General features: G+C 45.2%; 1 protein-coding gene across 2 annotated transcripts in view; it reads left to right on the plus strand.

Annotated features, from left to right (window-relative positions):
* The window catches only part of HEATR5B (HEAT repeat containing 5B), an 81,683-nt gene that overhangs the window by 25,877 nt on the left and 38,168 nt on the right, over nt 1-17,638 (plus strand). The window contains exons 13-21 of one of the 2 annotated variants that reach the window (XM_077282997.1): nt 1,304-1,403; nt 1,916-2,025; nt 3,594-3,757; nt 4,051-4,226; nt 10,668-10,773; nt 16,100-16,177; nt 16,353-16,543; nt 16,860-17,019; nt 17,143-17,332. In XM_077282997.1, the coding sequence (XP_077139112.1) occupies nt 1,304-1,403; nt 1,916-2,025; nt 3,594-3,757; nt 4,051-4,226; nt 10,668-10,773; nt 16,100-16,177; nt 16,353-16,543; nt 16,860-17,019; nt 17,143-17,332 (1,275 nt within the window). The remainder of the gene's footprint in view (nt 1-1,303; nt 1,404-1,915; nt 2,026-3,593; nt 3,758-4,050; nt 4,227-10,667; nt 10,774-16,099; nt 16,178-16,352; nt 16,544-16,859; nt 17,020-17,142; nt 17,333-17,638) is intronic. The other variant, XM_077282999.1, reaches the window with a different exon arrangement.

Below are 17,638 nucleotides of genomic sequence, written 5' to 3' on the forward strand. Positions count from 1 at the left end.
CCTACAACACCTGGGCATGCTCCTGATGAGACGCAGATGTTTATTAAAGCATCAATCACTTTCTGGACAGTCTGTTGCAACGTGGCGTTGGTGGATGGAATGTGCTCGATTGGATTCAGGTCAGTAAACTGGCAGGCCAGTCCATAGCATCAATGACTTCATCATACAGGCACTGCTGACACACGTCAGCCACATAAGGCCTAGCATGTCAAGCATCAGAAGGAACCCAGGGCCCAGTGCACCTGCATATGGTCTGAGGATCTCATCCTGGTATCTAATGGCAGTCAGGGTACCTTTGGCTAGCATATGGAGGGCTCTGTGGCCCTCCAAAGAAATGCCTCCCCACACCATTACTGACCCACTGCCAAACCTGTCACGCTGGATGATGTTGCAGGCAGAAGAATGTTCCCAACGGCGTCTCCAGACTCTCTTACGTCTGTCACATGTCTGTCACATGTGCTCAGTGTGAACCTGCTCTCATCCATGAAGAACACAGGTCGCTAATATCTAATCTGCCAATCTTGGTGTTCTCTGGCAAATGCCAGTCGCCCTGCATGGTGTTGGGCTGTAAGCTCAACACCCACCTGTGGACATCGGGCTGTCATACCACCCTGATGGAGTCTGTTTCTGACAGTTTAAGTAGACACATGGAATTTAGTGGCTTCTAGAGGTCATTATGCAAGGCTCTGGCACTGCTCTTCCTGTTCCTCCTTGCACAAAGGAAGAGATAGCGGTCCTCCTGCTGGGTTGTTGCCCTCCTACGGCCCCCTCCATGTCTCCTGGTGTACTTGCCTGCCTCCTGGTGACGTAACTGCTCCATGCGTTGGACAAAGCTACCTTTCTTGCCACAGCTCGCATTGATGTGCCATCCTGGATGAGCTGCACTACCTGAACAACTTTTGTGGGTATAAGACACCGCCTAATGCTACTGTACCTCTGGGGGTGAGAGCAATGCAAAATGCAAGTGTGACCAAAACAGCCCAAAAGGATGAGAACAGAGAAATGGTCTGTGGTCACCACCTGCAGAACCCCTCCTTTATAGAGGTTGTCTTGCTAATTGCCTATCATTTCTACCTGCTACATTTGCACAACTGCAGGAGAAATTGAGTCACAGTGTTTTTTCATAACTGGACAGATTGATTTCACAGAAGTGTGATTGACTTGAAGTTACATTGTGTTGTTTGTAAGTGTTCCCTTTATTTCTTTGAGCAGTATATATAGATCTAGCTGTCTTTTTGACTGCCTACCTATGTATATATCTGTGTGCACAGTAACTAACTTTGGAGAACTTTTTTCTTGCCAGCCATGCGCAGTTTTGTTGCTCATTGCCCGGAGCTTCTTACAGAGGACGTGATCAGGAAGCTGATGACTCCCATTGAGTGTGCTATGACCATGATGTCTCAGTAAGTAGCATATTGACTAGTGGGCTGTTCACTATTGTTTTAGATTTTGGGTACAGAACTTTAAATATCTTTAAATACTGTTTTTCCTATTCCACGCTTATGTGATTTTCCCTACCAGTTTCACTCAATGGCTGATGTCGTGACTACCTTTGCTATGTTACTCTGCATTTTGTTTGTTGTGTTCACATGCCTAAATCTTAACAAAATCCCCCTATGTTCCACCTGTGATTCATGTAAATAGGGTGTCATATACTCCATATATGCACTCACACTCATGAATATGCATAAAGATCACACCAAGGATTTACAGGTGAGAACCCGCAGATGAGCTCCATTACAATGGATAATCTACATGTAAATCCACTTGCTAATCTGCATCAGAAATTCAATTTTCCACTGTGGATTTCTAAAAAATCCATCTTCAGCATATCTAAATGTTCTGTTCTCCTTAGATTATAAGGTGGTTTTTAACGTGTGTGTTTCTGATATTATACCACTGTTCTGGCTTTCAGCATCTTGACTGTGATTAAAGCTCATGGTGCTCACCTAAAGGCGAGTGCTGCTATGGTCCGTCTCCGACTGTATGACATTTTGGCTTTGTTACCTCCAAAGACATATGAAGGTGAGGACATTTTAATGGTTCTTTTGGCCTGTTTATATGTAATGTCCCAAATGTATCAAAGTGTTTTTTGTTCTAAAAAGCAAAGTTCAATCAATCGATGTGTTTTTGGCTTTGAATTTTTTCGAAAAAGTGTGAACAATTTGGTCTACAACATTTTAAAATTGAGAAACTTTATTAATCAGAGAAAGGGAAGATGGCACTAATTTTATAGCTTCTGCTTTATGGAAATCTGCTTTTGCCTATGACAGATGGCAAGGGACGATTGTTTTGCCTGTTACAGTATAAAATATTGCTATAGAAGTCTGAGAATATTTTGTGATGTGATGAAAAATTACATGTTTCTGATGCCATTAGATTGTGTTTAGTGTAACTCCTGGTTCTTGTCCTGGGGTTCTGCTCTAACATGGCAATTTCAGACCCTAAGAACTGTAACTAAACATCAGCATATTTTTTCATATATTGCTGCCCTTTAAATTGAATCTGTCAGTGGGATCAAAAGCCGTCTATATGGGCATGTAAGTCATAGGAAGTTGAATATAATGATACCTTGAGATCTGTGATACGATGTCAAATTCTGGAGAAAGCCACGTTTTTTTATATGTAAATGAGCTGTTAAAATGTATGCGCCGGACACTGATATACATGAGAATATGCCACCAGGGATTATGTAAAATTAAAATGGGAGTTGCCATTGTGAGACATGTAATGACTGTCTGCTCACATAATCACATGCACCTCAGCAGTTAGATCAAAGCTAACACAGCCGCTGCAGAGCTAACACAGCCGCAGCAGAGCTAAGACAGCCGCAGCAGAGCTAAGACCACCACAGCAGAGCTAAGACAGCCGCAGCAGAGCTAAGACAGCCGCAGCAGAGCTAAGACAGCAGCAGCAGAGCTAAGACAGCGGCAGCAGAGCTAAGACAGCGGCAGCAGAGCTAAGACAGCGGCAGCAGAGCTAAGACAGCGGCAGCAGAGCTAAGACAGCGGCAGCAGAGCTAAACAGAGTACGGCAGAGCTAAACAGAGTACGGCAGAGCTAAACAGAGTACGGCAGAGCTAACAGAGTACGGCAGAGCTAACAGAGTACGGCAGAGCTAACAGAGTACGGCAGAGCTAACAGAGTACGGCAGAGCTAACAGAGTACGGCAGAGCTAACAGAGTACGGCAGAGCTAACAGAGTACGGCAGAGCTAACATAGTACAGTAGTGCTTAACACATTACAGCATAAGTGAAACCTGTCTCTGTAGTGAGGGTCTCCTAATCAGATACCTGCCAATATACAGAGGGGCAACAATATATATATATATATATATATATATATATATATATATATATATATATATATATATATATATATATATATATATAAAAAAATATACAAAATCTAGTTTACACTTGAAATTATAAAGCTTATTCTATGATAGTTGGAATCATTTGGGAATAGTTAGATATCCTACAGTGTCTTTGGTTGGGGTCTGTAAAACATGTAGATCCAAATAAGACTTGCAATATAATTTTCTACTTCTTTATTTCTATCTAATGTCACAGACTTTCTGATTGTAACTTTTAGGAAACTTTAATGTGCTTCTCCGGGAACTTGTGGCTGAATTTACCTTGACAGACAACTCTTCTAACACTACCACGTCTTTACTGCGCTCCCTCTGTCACTACGATGACAGCGTTCTGCTGGGCTCTTGGCTGCAGGAGACAGACCACAAGTCAATTGAAGACCAGGTAAAGGAATGTATCTTCTTAATAGTTGTAAATTCTCAAAACCCCCAAATAACAGAAAACTAATACTTCAAATATAGAAAATTCAATCTCTTTGTAAATCAATGACATTACTTGCCCATACATATGGTATGATGGCGCCGAGTCTCAGAACTCTTTATCAGTACATAGGAATGCATGTACTGGTGTTGTTTTGGGGGAACTACTATAAAAAGGGCTGATTACATTGTAATCGATACCGTTTATAATGTGCATCATGTTTGAAATTCTGAAGTTTCTGGAATCCCTTTGTGCAGCTACAACCCAACAGTGCGTCTGGAAGTGGCGCTCTGGAGCATGACCCCTCCTCTATCTACCTCCGGATCCCAGCCGGTGAGGCTGTGCCAGGACCACTGCCCCTTGGTGTTTCGGTCATTGACGCCTCAGTAGCTCTTTTTGGTGTTGTTTTCCCTCATGTGTCATTCAAGCACAGGTTAGTATGGCAATAGTCGGCTGCTTTATTTCAATAATGTAGTCTGTACTAATTTTAAAGGGGTCGTCCAGTGAAAGCAAGTGTTCATTGGATCATTGATAACCTACTGATATTTGGGTGTCCCACACCAGTCAGTAGGTCGGGGAACTTTTATTCCCAACCGGAGAACTTTTATCCGTGTTACAAAATGGCAGAGATTGTTGGATTCCCGACTGCCGCTCTATTCATTCCCTGTGGGGCTGCTGGAAAAAGCTGAGTGCAGCGCCTGGCAGCCCCATAGGCAATGTACCCGCAATCGGGCATGTGCACTGCTGCTCCATTATAATGGGGATGTAGGTGCGCTGTTCTTTGATGGTGGGCCTGATTCGCGATGTGCACGTAACACAATTTGAAAGTTACATATTTCTTAACTGGAGAGTGCACAAAAATATTACTCTGTCTCTTTATAGCGTTTGGGTTCTGTTACATTTTGTAGAATAAAAAATATAATGAAATGGTTTTTCAATGAAATTTATCAGATTTTTTATTTATTTTTTTCCTATCGCCACGACAGCACCCCTACGAGAGAGGGGATCCGCCCACCTTCCGGACAGGAACCTACAGGATTTAAAGGGGCAGTCCCCCTCACCACTCCAGTTTGGGTTCCTGTCCGGACGGCGGGAGCCTGCAGAAAGAAAAGTTACCCGGGTCCGCCATGCCTCTGTGCGGCGTCCGTATCGAGCGGCAGAATCGGGGGCCCGGAAGCAGCGTCGGGGGTGTCCTGCATGCAGACCCCTCCTCGTCTGGCTACAAGGAGCACGTTCCAGGGGTCGGGCAGTGCCGTCCTGGTCCATAGTGCGGGCGCGGTGTTCAGCGCTCACACCGGCGCAGGTGAACCCGGAAGTAGTTCTCACACTTCCGGGGTAAGCTGGAGGAGGAGCGCTGCAGCGTTTCAAAAAGAGCGGCGGCTGTACAGGAAAGCGTGCAGCAATGTCTTCAGTAGGAGACACCGAGCACCCTCAAGGAGAGGGATCGCAGCAGCGCAGCGGAAGCCGTTCTAGAAGCAGCAGCAGCGTGGTACGGGGGCAGCAGCGTGCGAGCGCCCCAGCGTCACAAGTGGATCGTTCTCCTCCAAAACCGGTATTCACAGATTCAGCCTCATGGTGAGTGTTATCATTGCTCCTGGTGCTGATATGGTCTGTTATTCTGTGCTTTGTTTTAGGGGAAAAGATCATCTAAAACTAAGCACAAGCAATGTGCATTATGCATGACCCCTATGCCTGACAGTTATACTAAGAGTCTTTGTCAGGCGTGCATCTGTCAGACCTTAGAAGAGGAAGCTCCCCTTCGTTCTTCAGATCTTAGAGAGGTCATCAGGGAAGAAATAAACTATTCCCTTAGAACCAGCCGCCATGGGAGATTAAGCAGGGACATATCGCCAGGATCTAGTCCGTCCCTACAAGAAGGGGAATGTTCCCGCTCCTTATCACCATCCTCCTCAGAGGAAGAAGGAAGACCATGTTTCTCAGTCGATAACATGGATATATTGGTTAAAAGTATCCGAGCAACCATGGGGGTTACTGAGAGCAGGGAACCGAAATCGGCACAAGACTTAATGTTTGCGGGCCTGTGCCAGAGGAGTCGTAAATCATTCCCGGTCGTGGATACAGTGAAAACCCTTATAAAACGGGAATGGGACAAACAAGACAAAGGGTTCCTTCCATCGTCAGCAAAAAGAAGGTATCCGTTTGACGATGATGATCTGTCAGTATGGATGAAGGTCCCAAAAGTAGACGCAGCAGTGGCCTCTTCATCTAAAGCCGGAGCCTTACCTCTTGAGGATGTCGGCCTTCTCAAAGATCCGTCAGATAGGAAGGCGGACATGTTTTTGAAGAAGGTGTGGGAGTCGTCTGCGGGTGCTTTCAAACCGGCAATCTCCAGTACTTGCACGGCTAGATCTGTCATGGTTTGGATTACCCAGCTGGAGGAACAGCTGAAATCCAAAGTGCCCAGAGACAAAATACTAAACTCCCTATCACAAATACGGGAGGGAGTGGCATATTTAGCAGACGCATCTGTGGATTCACTGAAATTAGCAGCCAGATCAGCAGGTCTTTCAAACGCTGCTCGACGAGCCCTGTGGCTTAAGACCTGGAAGGGAGATACCCAGGCAAGAGCAAAACTGTGTACGATTCCATGTAGGGGTGAGTACCTGTTTGGCCCGGTATTGGATGATATTCTAGCTAAAGCTGAAGATAGGAAAAAGGGCTTCCCTAAAGTGTTTAATCCTACCTTTAGGAATACCTTCAGGAGGCGCTTCCAATACAGAAGACCTTATCAGAACCGGGACTGGGAACCAACAGACCCGAAGAAAAAAGGTTCGGACTCTAATGCCCCATCATCTTCATCAAGAAGAAGAAGAAATTACCGCTAATAGTGATTTCCCAGTAGGGGGCAGGCTAAAAAACTTCTATGCTCAGTGGGCCAAAATATCATCAAGTAACTGGGTTTTGGGCATAATTAAATCGGGGTTAAAATTAGAGTTTAGGGAAAAACCTTCAAATTTTTATATCTTAACTACCCCCGATTCCTCAGAACAACAAAAAGCCCTTGAAAAGGAAGTTCATATGTTAAGACAGAAAAACGTGATTATAGAGGTTCCAAAGCAACAACAGGGGAAGGGGTTTTATTCCCCTTTATTTTTAATTCCCAAACCAGATGGTTCCTTTCGAACTATCATAAATTTACGGAAATTAAACAAGCATCTACAATATCATGCTTTTAAAATGGAATCTATTAAATCAGCAACTAAACTTCTCTTTCCCAGATGTTATATGACAGTCCTGGATTTAAAGGACGCGTATTATCATCTGCCTATTCATCGAGACCATCAACAGTTCCTCAGAATGGCGGTGCGTTTAAACGACCAGGTCAGACATTTTCAGTTTACTGCAATGCCATTTGGTCTATCTATGGCAACGAGAGTGTTCACCAAGGTTATTTCGGAAGTAATGGCCTATGTCAGGGAACACGATACGTTAGTTGTACCCTACTTGGATGACTTCCTAGTAGTGGGGAATTCGTTTTCTCAGTGTAAAAATCGCCTAAATCATGTCATATCTTCCTTACAGGACTTGGAAAAATCAAAGTTGATTCCGTCATCAACTCAGACCTTCCTAGGTATTCTGCTGAATTCGGAAGAACAACTATGTTTCCTTCCAGAAGAGAAAAAGCAGAAGATTGTGCACAAAGTCAGTTCTGTAACAAAAAGGCCAGATCTGACTTTGAGAGACGCTATGTCCCTTCTGGGATCCTTGACATCATGCATACCGGCCGTCCAGTGGGCTCAGTTCCACACTCGAGTATTGCAGTCCCAGGTCTTGATTGCAGAGAAGAGTCTTCAGGGACAATTAAGCAAAAGACTCAGACTGTCCACCGCCACTCTAGACAGTCTGAGATGGTGGTTAGACATGGATCATTTAGGGAAAGGAGTAAACTGGAACATAATACCAGACAACACGGTCACAACCGATGCCAGCCCGATAGGATGGGGAGCTCATATAGGGAAAGTCTGGGCTCAAGGACAATGGTCTCTCTTAGAGGCCCAAGAGTCCTCGAATTGGAAAGAGCTTACGGCAGTCAAAGAGGCCCTACTCAGGTTGCTACCATCTCTGCTGGATTCACATGTAAGAGTCCAGTCAGACAACACAACAGTAGTGGCGTATCTCAACCATCAGGGGGGTACAAGATGAAGATCCCTAATGAACACCGCCACAGACATTCTCAACATAGCCGAAGCTCATTTTCGCTCTCTATCGGCCGTTCACATTCGGGGAGAGCTCAACACAGAGGCAGATTACCTCAGCCGTCATTCTCTAAGACAAGGAGAATGGGTTCTAAGTCGACGAGTGTTCAGACAGATAGTAGATCTTTGGGGGTTGCCTGTCATAGACCTATTTGCAACGAGAGAGAACAGACAGACCAGGAAATTTGCTTCGCTTCAGGTGGCAGACAAACCCTGTGTGATAGACTCCCTTCAGATGCACTGGAATTTCCCTCTAGGGTATGCATTTCCTCCAATGTGTCTGATCCCTATAGTCCTCAGAAAAATCAGGGAGGAGAGGGCGAGAGTGATCCTGATTGCCCCCTTTTGGCCCAGGAGGGCATGGTTCTCACTACTCAGAGCAATGTCTGTGACCGATCCCTGGGTATTGCCAGTCACTCCGGAGCTTCTTACTCGGGGTCCATTCCGTTACCCCAATGTGGAATCCCTACATCTGACGGCGTGGAATTTGAGAGGGAGTTATTGAGGAGAAGAGGGTTTTCAGAAGCTCTCATTTCTACGCTGTTAAACAGCAGGAAGGAAGTTACTACCAAGATCTATGCTAAAACTTGGAAAAAGTTCCTTGCCTTCTACCAACAACCCTTTTCAGGCAAGGTTCCAATTCTGGCTATTCTGGAGTTTTTACAGAAAGGCCGAGAATTGGGCTTGGCAGTAAATACCCTTAGAGTCCAAATTTCAGCTCTGGGGGCATTATATAGCAGTGATGTGGCAGGGAACAGATGGGTATCCAGATTTGTTAAGGCCACTGAACGTTCTAATCCAGTGTATGTGCCCAGTCTGCCACCATGGGATTTAAGTTTAGTTTTGGATGCTTTAACTGAACCCCCCTTTGAGCCAATTGATTCAATCTCCATTAAAAATTTAACCTTAAAGACCGCCCTCCTAGTGGCCCTAACTTCTGCTAGGAGAGTGAGTGATTTACAGGCTTTATCGGTAGATCCCCCTTATTTTATGGTCTTTCAGGATAGGATCGTGTTAAAACCAGATCCAGCATATCTACCAAAAGTAGCTTCCAAGTTTCATAGAAGCCAAGAGATAGTGTTGCCATCATTTTGTGACAATCCGGTTTCAGCTGAAGAGCAGAAATGCCATATGCTAGACGTTAGAAGAACGCTGTTAGAATACCTCCACAAAACAGAGCCAGGGAGGCAGAGTAGGGCCCTGTTTGTTTCCTTTCAGAACCTGAGAAAGAGAGCGAGTGTAACGAAAGCGTCTATCGCCAGATGGATAAGAGATGCCATATATCTTGCTTATATTGCCAAAGGCCAAACACCACCAGATGGCATCAGAGCCCACTCCACTCGAGCCATGGCCTCATCCTGGGCGGAAAGAGCGGACGTCTCCATAGACGTGATATGTAAGGCGGCAACCTGGTCATCTCCTTCCACCTTTTATAGACATTACCGTCTTGACTTATCAGAGGCCAATTTAACCTTTGGCCGTTCAGTACTTAGTACTGTAGTCCCTCCCAGGTGATTGATCTTTGAAAGTCTCTCGTAGGGGTGCTGTCGTGGCGATAGGAAAACCGGTTTTTACGTACCGGTAATAGGATTTTACGGAGCCACGACAGCACCCGCACATTCCCCCCCGTAGTTAATCACTGGTTTCCTGCACTCTATTGGAAGGTGTGCAATTAGTTGTCACTCTTTTAGAGGTGATGGTATTTAGTAATGTTTAAGTATATATGTTTATGTACTAACTCAATGGGCGGTGTCCCTTATACTCTGAAACACAAACTGGAGTGGTGAGGGGGACCGCCCCTTTAAATCCTGTAGGTTCCTGTCCGGAAGGTGGGCGGATCCCCTCTCTCGTAGGGGTGCTGTCGTGGCTCCGTAAAATCCTATTACCGGTACGTAAAAACCGGTTTTAAAGTGCCCATTTCGGCTGATCGGTGCAGGTCCGAACAGTTGGAGCCCCACAGATCAACAAGTTATAACCTATCCAATGGATTGGTGATAACTTTTTTTCACTGGACAACTTACTCTTTTGTGAATGATGAGTGCAATGTGCCCACAATCGTACCGCACCCCGATCTGGCACTGTTTACACTATGTGGGTATCTAAATGCAGTTATGTAAGAAAATGACTTGTACTTGTATGTGGCTGATGTCGGCAAGCGCTGCACTTTTATTAGTGAGTTATAGCCTGCTATAATCTGTGATTTGACTTTTGTGAATATCCAATGTATTTTTTGCCCTGAGCCACTTACACCTAGATACAGATGTAGGAGAGCTGGTCGCCCTTTTTTCACCACTGTTCGCGACATCACAACTTAACACGTTTTCCCTAGCTTTGTAGGTAAACTTACCAAGGTGTGGCAATACTACAGACTTAGGAGGCCATAGATACGAAGCCACGCACTGAGGTCCTGTTCCCACAGCTGTAATACTGCTCTGTGCATAAATTGTATATTGGGTGTAAGGAATGGGATTGGATTCGTCAAACAAAGCAGGAAAACTTTTTTGGCACTTTTTTGGCACCTTGAAGCACTGTATTACTGCTATGTGAATGCATCTTTACTCGGATACTCTTCATGTCCTGATGGCATCAGTGAGTCTGTACATAGCAAATAAAATGTGTGATTCTGATTCTAAGAAATGTTTGGCCTTCCTTTCTAGATTACAAATGCTGGACCATTTTGCAGAGTGTGTGAAGCAGGCGAAGGGAGTCCGCCAGCAGTCCGTGCAGCTCAACATCTTTACGGCAGTGCTCAGTGCTCTCAAGGTACAGACTTGTGCAGTGGGGAACTGGATTAAATATCCTAACTGTCTTTCAAAAATGATTTGTTGCAATTTGCTATCTTATTCCACGTTCACACGTTCAGTATTTGGTCAGTATTTTAACTCAGTATTTGTAAGCCAAACCCAGGAGAGGAACAATCAGAGGAAAAGTATAATAGGAACGCGTCACCACTTCTGTATTTATCACCCACTCGTAGTTTTGACTTACAAATAATTATGTAAAATACTGACCAAATACTGAATATGTGAACGTGGCCATATAATAAACTGAAAGGGATTGTTCATTCCAAGCATAGGTGCGCTCCACACTCTTGGTATGGCCAAACAATTTGGTGCACCTTCCCACATACTTGTTTTGGAGATAGATGGAAAATAAGTTGTTGGGAAGGTGCAATTAACTATCCGGTATGAACAGTGGTTTTGTGATGACAGACTCACTTTAATGCAGGTAACGCTCTGTAGTGTGTAATTTGAGGTTTAATGTAGCCTAAAATCTTATTGGATACTTACTTACTATGGATTCTTATCCTTTATCATGGTACCTACATTACCTTAAGTCTTCTTTCAATGCATCTATAAAATGTTCTTCTCTTCGTTGTTTCTTAATTTTGTTTTTTTAAGTCCCGACCCCATTTTGTATTTGGTCTTTATTGCCACTTATCTTTTTTCTCTATCACTTCATTGGGGGACTCGGGAAACCATGGGTGTATACCACTGGCACTAGGCAAGAAAATAAAAAGTTAGCTCCTCTTCAGTAGTGTATACCCACCAACCGAAGTCAAGCCGATCAGTTTTAGCTTGGTGCCAGAAGGAGGCAGACATGGGCAGCACTCACCCCTTTTCTAATTCTTAGGTTGCGTTGTGTTTTATTAATGAATCATTTTCTCTTTCAGATACAGTTTACAAAGCAGCCTTCTAGGCTGCTTCGGGCGACAGAGTGGATTGTGTCACTCTGATCACCCCCCCATCCCCAGAGACCAACAGCACAGTGTGGAGGTGTGTCACTACTGTGCCATCTCGTGTCTATCATGCAGGACTCTATCCCCCCCCAACACATCAAGAGTGTTTGGGGCATACGCACAATCCTCGGCCTGCTTGCCCTCCCAGAGCCTAACGTGCAGGGAAAGGAAGACGGAACCTGTACTTTCTAGCCACTTGGCTGACCGCCTCCAGGATCCGCTTGCTGACTGTCTTCCTTATCGTGCTGCGAAGATGGGCTCTGGGACCTTCAGGACAGGTATTTCCCCTTGTCCCCAGGTCCTGGCTCACAGTAGCTCTCCTGTTTTGTTTTTTAACCCCTTAATGACTGCCGATACGCCTTTTACTGACCTGATATATAAGAGCATAGCCTCCCCATACAGGTGACAATCCAGCAGCTGTCGGCTGTCCACTATTGCTGACAACTTGCTGCATCAGCCACGATCAGTGTTTGCACCGTCCAACTCTGTTTAACCTCTTAGATGCTGCTGTCAATAGTGACTACATCATATAAATGGTTAACAGAGTGTGGGGGCTTCCTATTTATCCCATTTATCCCAATTGGTGCCCTCAGATCATGATTGTGTGGTCCTGATGTTTGTCATGGCAATTCATGACCAAATAGCGGCCATAGAGTCTGACGACTATAGTAATCTGTTCAGAAGTTTGCGGCATTTAGGTGGTAAAAACTCACATTTTCATTTCTGTCATGCCACTTTGCATTAATTCCTGAAAATCACCTGAAGGGTTAATAAACTACCTGACAGAAGTTTTCAATATGTCAGGGGGTGCTGTTTTTAAAATGGTATCACTTTTGGGGGTTTCCCAATATATGGGACCCCTAATGGCACTTCAAACATGGATAGGTCCCTAAAAAAAAATACATTTTGTAAATTTCCTTGAAAAAATGAAAAATTACTGCTTCATTTTTAAAACCTCCTAAAATGCTAACAAAATAAAAGAACATTTTACAAATGGTGCTGATGTAAAGCAGATATGTGGGAAATGTTATTTATTAATGTTTGCCATTCAGTTCGGATAAGCGATTCACTGGACAGAAGCCTCTACGTGGGATGCCATGCCTGGCCTGATTTTTAAGGGCGACGGGTCCTTTAAAGGGCACCGATCTCCCCACACCATCAACAGACGAGCACACGGAGTGTCGCCTCCATGTTTCCTCTTCTGCATCCAGACCTAACGCCAGACAACCTGTCCTGTCCACCCGGAGACCTGAACTGTGTGGATGTACAGAGGCACCCTTTTTGGCGTACGAGCACCCCCCTCTGCATCACCACTATTTAGCGGATGATGCAAGAAGGCGGACAATTCCTCTCCACTTCCTTGTTAAGAGGTTGATGGATCGAGAGTTTCTAATTTTTATCTCTGCACCGTCGGTGAGAGCGGCGATGGCAAGACACTATGACCTACTGGATGCAGCCGCACATTCTGCCACGGGCAGATTAACCGGATAAAATCTCCTGTGGTATACCTACCAGTATCCCTACCCGATGGGTCATCAATTAAAAATACCACGGACTGTCAGATAGCAAATCTGGTTCGTTCCGTCTTGCGGCTTCGGGTTCAGCGCTCTATCCTCCCTAGCCGCCGCATGGATTGCTAGAGCAATGGTCTCCTGGCTGGAGCCCTTAACTACCTTGACTCACACCAGTAACAACTGGCCAATCAAATCTTTTGAGCGGGAGACTGACAAAGGATTGTATAAGGATTGTCCAGCACAGTCTAGATCTAAGGGATCTTGGTTCCAAAAAGGGGAACGAAAAGTAAGATTGACCCTGGACCTCAAACTTCTAACAACCTTTGACATGGTCCTCCTTCTTCGGATAGAGTTCCTCCGCTCAGCCATTACTTCAACAGAAAAAGGTGCAGTTTCCGGCATCCATCGACATTCGGGTTGCTTACCCTCTTCAAAAATTCCTTCGCCTTTCCATTCATCAATAGCATTTTCAAGTCACAACCTTGTCCTTCGGCCTTGCTTCCGCACCCAGAGTGTTTGCACGGGTCATGGTGGCTGTCATGTTCCTCTTTCACCCTAGAGGCGTTCTCGTCCTGCCCTGTTTGGTCGACTGTCTAGCCGCCCTTCCAGGACTACGCTGAGTCATCTATATCACTTGCGATACCCTCTCACCTGGGCTGGCAGCTACACTTAGACAAGTTCTCCTCATTTCCAGCCTAGCAGATGTCATTTTTGAGGATGATCCTGCACACTTCTAGAAGGATGGTAATTCTCCCTCGAGACAAGGTCATGGCCCTTCAACAGGGAGCTCGCGCAAGGAGAGTTCTGAGGACTTGATTACTCACCCCCTCATTTCATTCAATTTGCTAGGAGAGTTCTGAGGAAAAATGGTGACGACAATGGAAGCGGTTTCCTTCGCTCCGCTCGTTTTCAGCAAGTCAAACAGACTATCAGACGATAGTCTCTGAGCTCCTTCTTCATCCAGGGCCTTTCTCCCGGTTCAATGGTTATTAGTGACTACCTGTGCCAGCCGCCTTCTCCCTATCATTGCGCTGGAGATCCTAACGGTAGTCCTACAGCAGGTCCACTGCCTTCTGGCGGGTCACCCTATCCGAATTCAATTGGATAATGCCACGGCGGTGCCATATGTCAATCATCTAGCAGGTACCCAAGGTCAGGCGCCATGACCGAGGTACCTCACATTCTCTGGTGAGCCGAGATCTATCATTCGGTGATCTCGGCAGTATATATCCCAGGAGTAGAACTCTGGACTGCAAACAAATTCAGCCGTCAGGGTTCCGCCTCAAGTCAGTGGGAACTTCACCCCGAAGTCTTCCATCAGATCTGCCTTCACTGGAGTTCTCCAGTTGTAGGTCGGATGACGTCCAGACTGAAGGCCAATATACTCGAGTTCGTAGTTAGGCCTCGAGATCCAAGAGCCATCGCACTCCATGCTCTGGTTCTGCCGTAGTACCAGTTTCCATAACTCCCCTTCCACAACTTCCGAAAGCCTTTCGGAAGCAGAAAGGGGCCCCAGTGATCCTCTGAGATCCGCACTGACCACGTCCGTTTTTTGTTTGTAGATTGTAAGCTCTCACGAGCAGGGTCTTATTTTGCTTTATTATTGTATTATTAACGTTGTTACCTATGACTGTTGTGTTTGAAACTGTTAAACTGTAAAGCGCTGCGGAATATGTTAGCGCTATATAAATAAAGATTATAATTATTATTATTGTTTGTGGAGCTAGTATCTTCCCGCCTTATCGCAGCAAAACTGCAAGTAGGGACTTTCTCACAGGGAGTTTTCACACAAAGTTTTTCCCTATCGCATACCGTTAGATCATTGGGACCATAATAGTCCTAGGAGCCTTACAGTAGACTCCTTTTCATCCGGGCAGACTTTACTATCGGGGAAAGTCACCCTTTTTTCTCTGCGATATCCTCACTCTGACGGGTCTTTGGAGCTAGCTGCTCTGCTCTTTCAGACTTTTTTCCCTTATTACCTTCAAGGCAAGGTTGTCCTCAGGCCATCCCCATCCCTTGTTACCACGGTAGTACTGTATTACCACTGTCATGAGGGCATAGTTCTTCCCTCATCTCTTTCGGCTCCAGTCCACAAAATGGAATTAGCTCCCCATGTTCTGGACGAAGTGACTGCTCTGAGTAGGTACGTCTCAAGGACGGCGTCCTTCCGACGGTTGGACGCTTTATTCGGGTTTCCTGACGGTAGAGGAAGGCTTCCTGCCGTTTTCAGGAAGGGTTTAGCCGTTTCATCTCCCATGATTACATGGTGAATTAGTTTCACCATCCAGGAGTCCTTCCGTGCTAGATGTCAGCCTATCTCCCTGTCTATCGAGGGTTCTAGGCACCAGGCGTCGGCAAGGCACGCCTGCAAGCTTGCGGATTCGTCCAGTCCGCATGCATTCTGGAAGCACTAGAATTCCCACACTTCCACAGATGTGAGTCTGGGCAGGCGGACTCTGCAGGCCGCGGTGGCGCACTTGTAAGTAGCAGTTATATAGGGCCTGATCTGATGTTGTCCCCACCCAGGGACTGCTTTGGTACGTCCCACGGTCTGTGTCCCCCAATGAGGCGAAGGAGAAATAGGGATTTTTGTGTACTCACCGTAAAATCCTTTTCTCCGAGCCATTCATTGGGGGACACAGCTCCCACCCTGTTATTAGCTTATGCTTGTTTTTATAATCTGACATGCTGTACTCTCATATATAATATGACATGCTATACGCTCATATGTTATTATTGATCTCCTACTGCTTTTGCACCGAACTGGTAAGCTGAGAGCCAGCAGGAGAGTGTATACTGCAGGGGAGGAGCTAACTTTCTTTGTATCACTTAGTGTCAGCCTCCTAGTGGCAGCAGCATACACCCACGGTCTGTGTCCCCCAATGAATGGCTCGGAGAAAAGGATTTTACGGTGAGTACACAAAAATCCCTATTTTAATTAGCTCGAGTATTTTTTATAGTTTTCACCAGAATTATATCATGGAGTATCCACTGATTCTATTATTTCTTAGTAAAGGTTTTAATACTAGATGTTATAACACTATTGAATTGTAAAGCTTGTATATGCCTTTTTCTCTTATGATTAGGGTCTGGCAGAAAACAAAAGCTCACTGGGTCCAGAAGAAGTCCGAAAATCCGCTTTGACTTTGGTTATGGGTGCCTTGGATAATCCTAATCCTATCCTGAGATGTGCCGCTGGAGAGGCCTTGGGCCGAATGGCTCAAGTGGTTGGAGAGGCTTCATTTATTGCCCGAATGGCTCAATTTAGCTTTGACAAGTGAGTCTGTGAGGTTTGGGGGATCTGCAGTGAACGATAGAACTGACTCTGGGATTTATTCAAGTGATTATTGCCACTGCATTGCCTTTCATTTGGTAAAGGGAATACATTAATTTCATATTACAAGGACCCGCACCATCATTACAATCAAATTACAAGGACCCACATTGTTATTATGACATATTGGCATTATCTTTATTGAAGTGGTCCGCAATCTGTATTTTTCTACTAAATGTCTTATCTTTTATTTTAGAGTGTTACTCAAAAGTATGATTGTTAATACGGTCCATCTTGGTTTCTTGTTTTACTAATTTAGGCTGAAGTCGGCTCGGGATGTGGTATCCAGAACGGGCCATTCGCTTGCGCTCGGCTGCTTGCATCGGTATGTTGGTGGTATTGGGTCAGGGCAGCATCTGAAGACCAGCGTCAGCATTCTCCTGGCACTTGCTCAGGATGGCACTTCACCAGAAGTTCAGGTAAGAAAATATCATATTCAAGTTCTTGATTATGTGACTTAGTGTTTTCATTGTATCCATTGTGTTAATAATAAGAAATTTGCAGATCTTCAGTTTAGAAACTTTTTTTCAATTTCTTCCTAGACCTGGTCTCTCCATTCACTTGCACTAATCGTGGATTCTAGTGGTCCGATGTATCGGGGTTATGTGGAGCCAACACTTTCTTTAGTGCTTACATTGCTGCTGACGGTCCCTCCCTCACATACAGAAGTGCATCAGTGCCTGGGTCGATGTTTGGGTGCAATCATAACAACTGTGGGCCCGGAGCTGCAAGGTAACTGGTATAGGAGGTCTGCAGATCGCCCAGTCACATAGGGGGATTTTCATTTTAAAAAGTAATGCATTACTCCATGGTTGGTGGGGGTACAGCATCTGGGACCCCACCGATCCAGAGAATGAAAGGCCACAGCATTGATGTAGTACTGCGGCCTCTTCACTATTTTACTTTTCAGCCCTCAGCCACAAAGCTGTATTGGAAACTGTTCCCTCCTTCAAGCCGTTTAGGGACATTTTAAAAGGGCATATGATGTGACAACAGCGCTGTGGCCCCAGTCACTGGATCGGTTCCCTCATCCTAGCA

The sequence above is a fragment of the Ranitomeya variabilis genome, chromosome 2, assembly GCF_051348905.1.
Source record: "Ranitomeya variabilis isolate aRanVar5 chromosome 2, aRanVar5.hap1, whole genome shotgun sequence".
NCBI lineage: Eukaryota > Metazoa > Chordata > Amphibia > Anura > Dendrobatidae > Ranitomeya > Ranitomeya variabilis.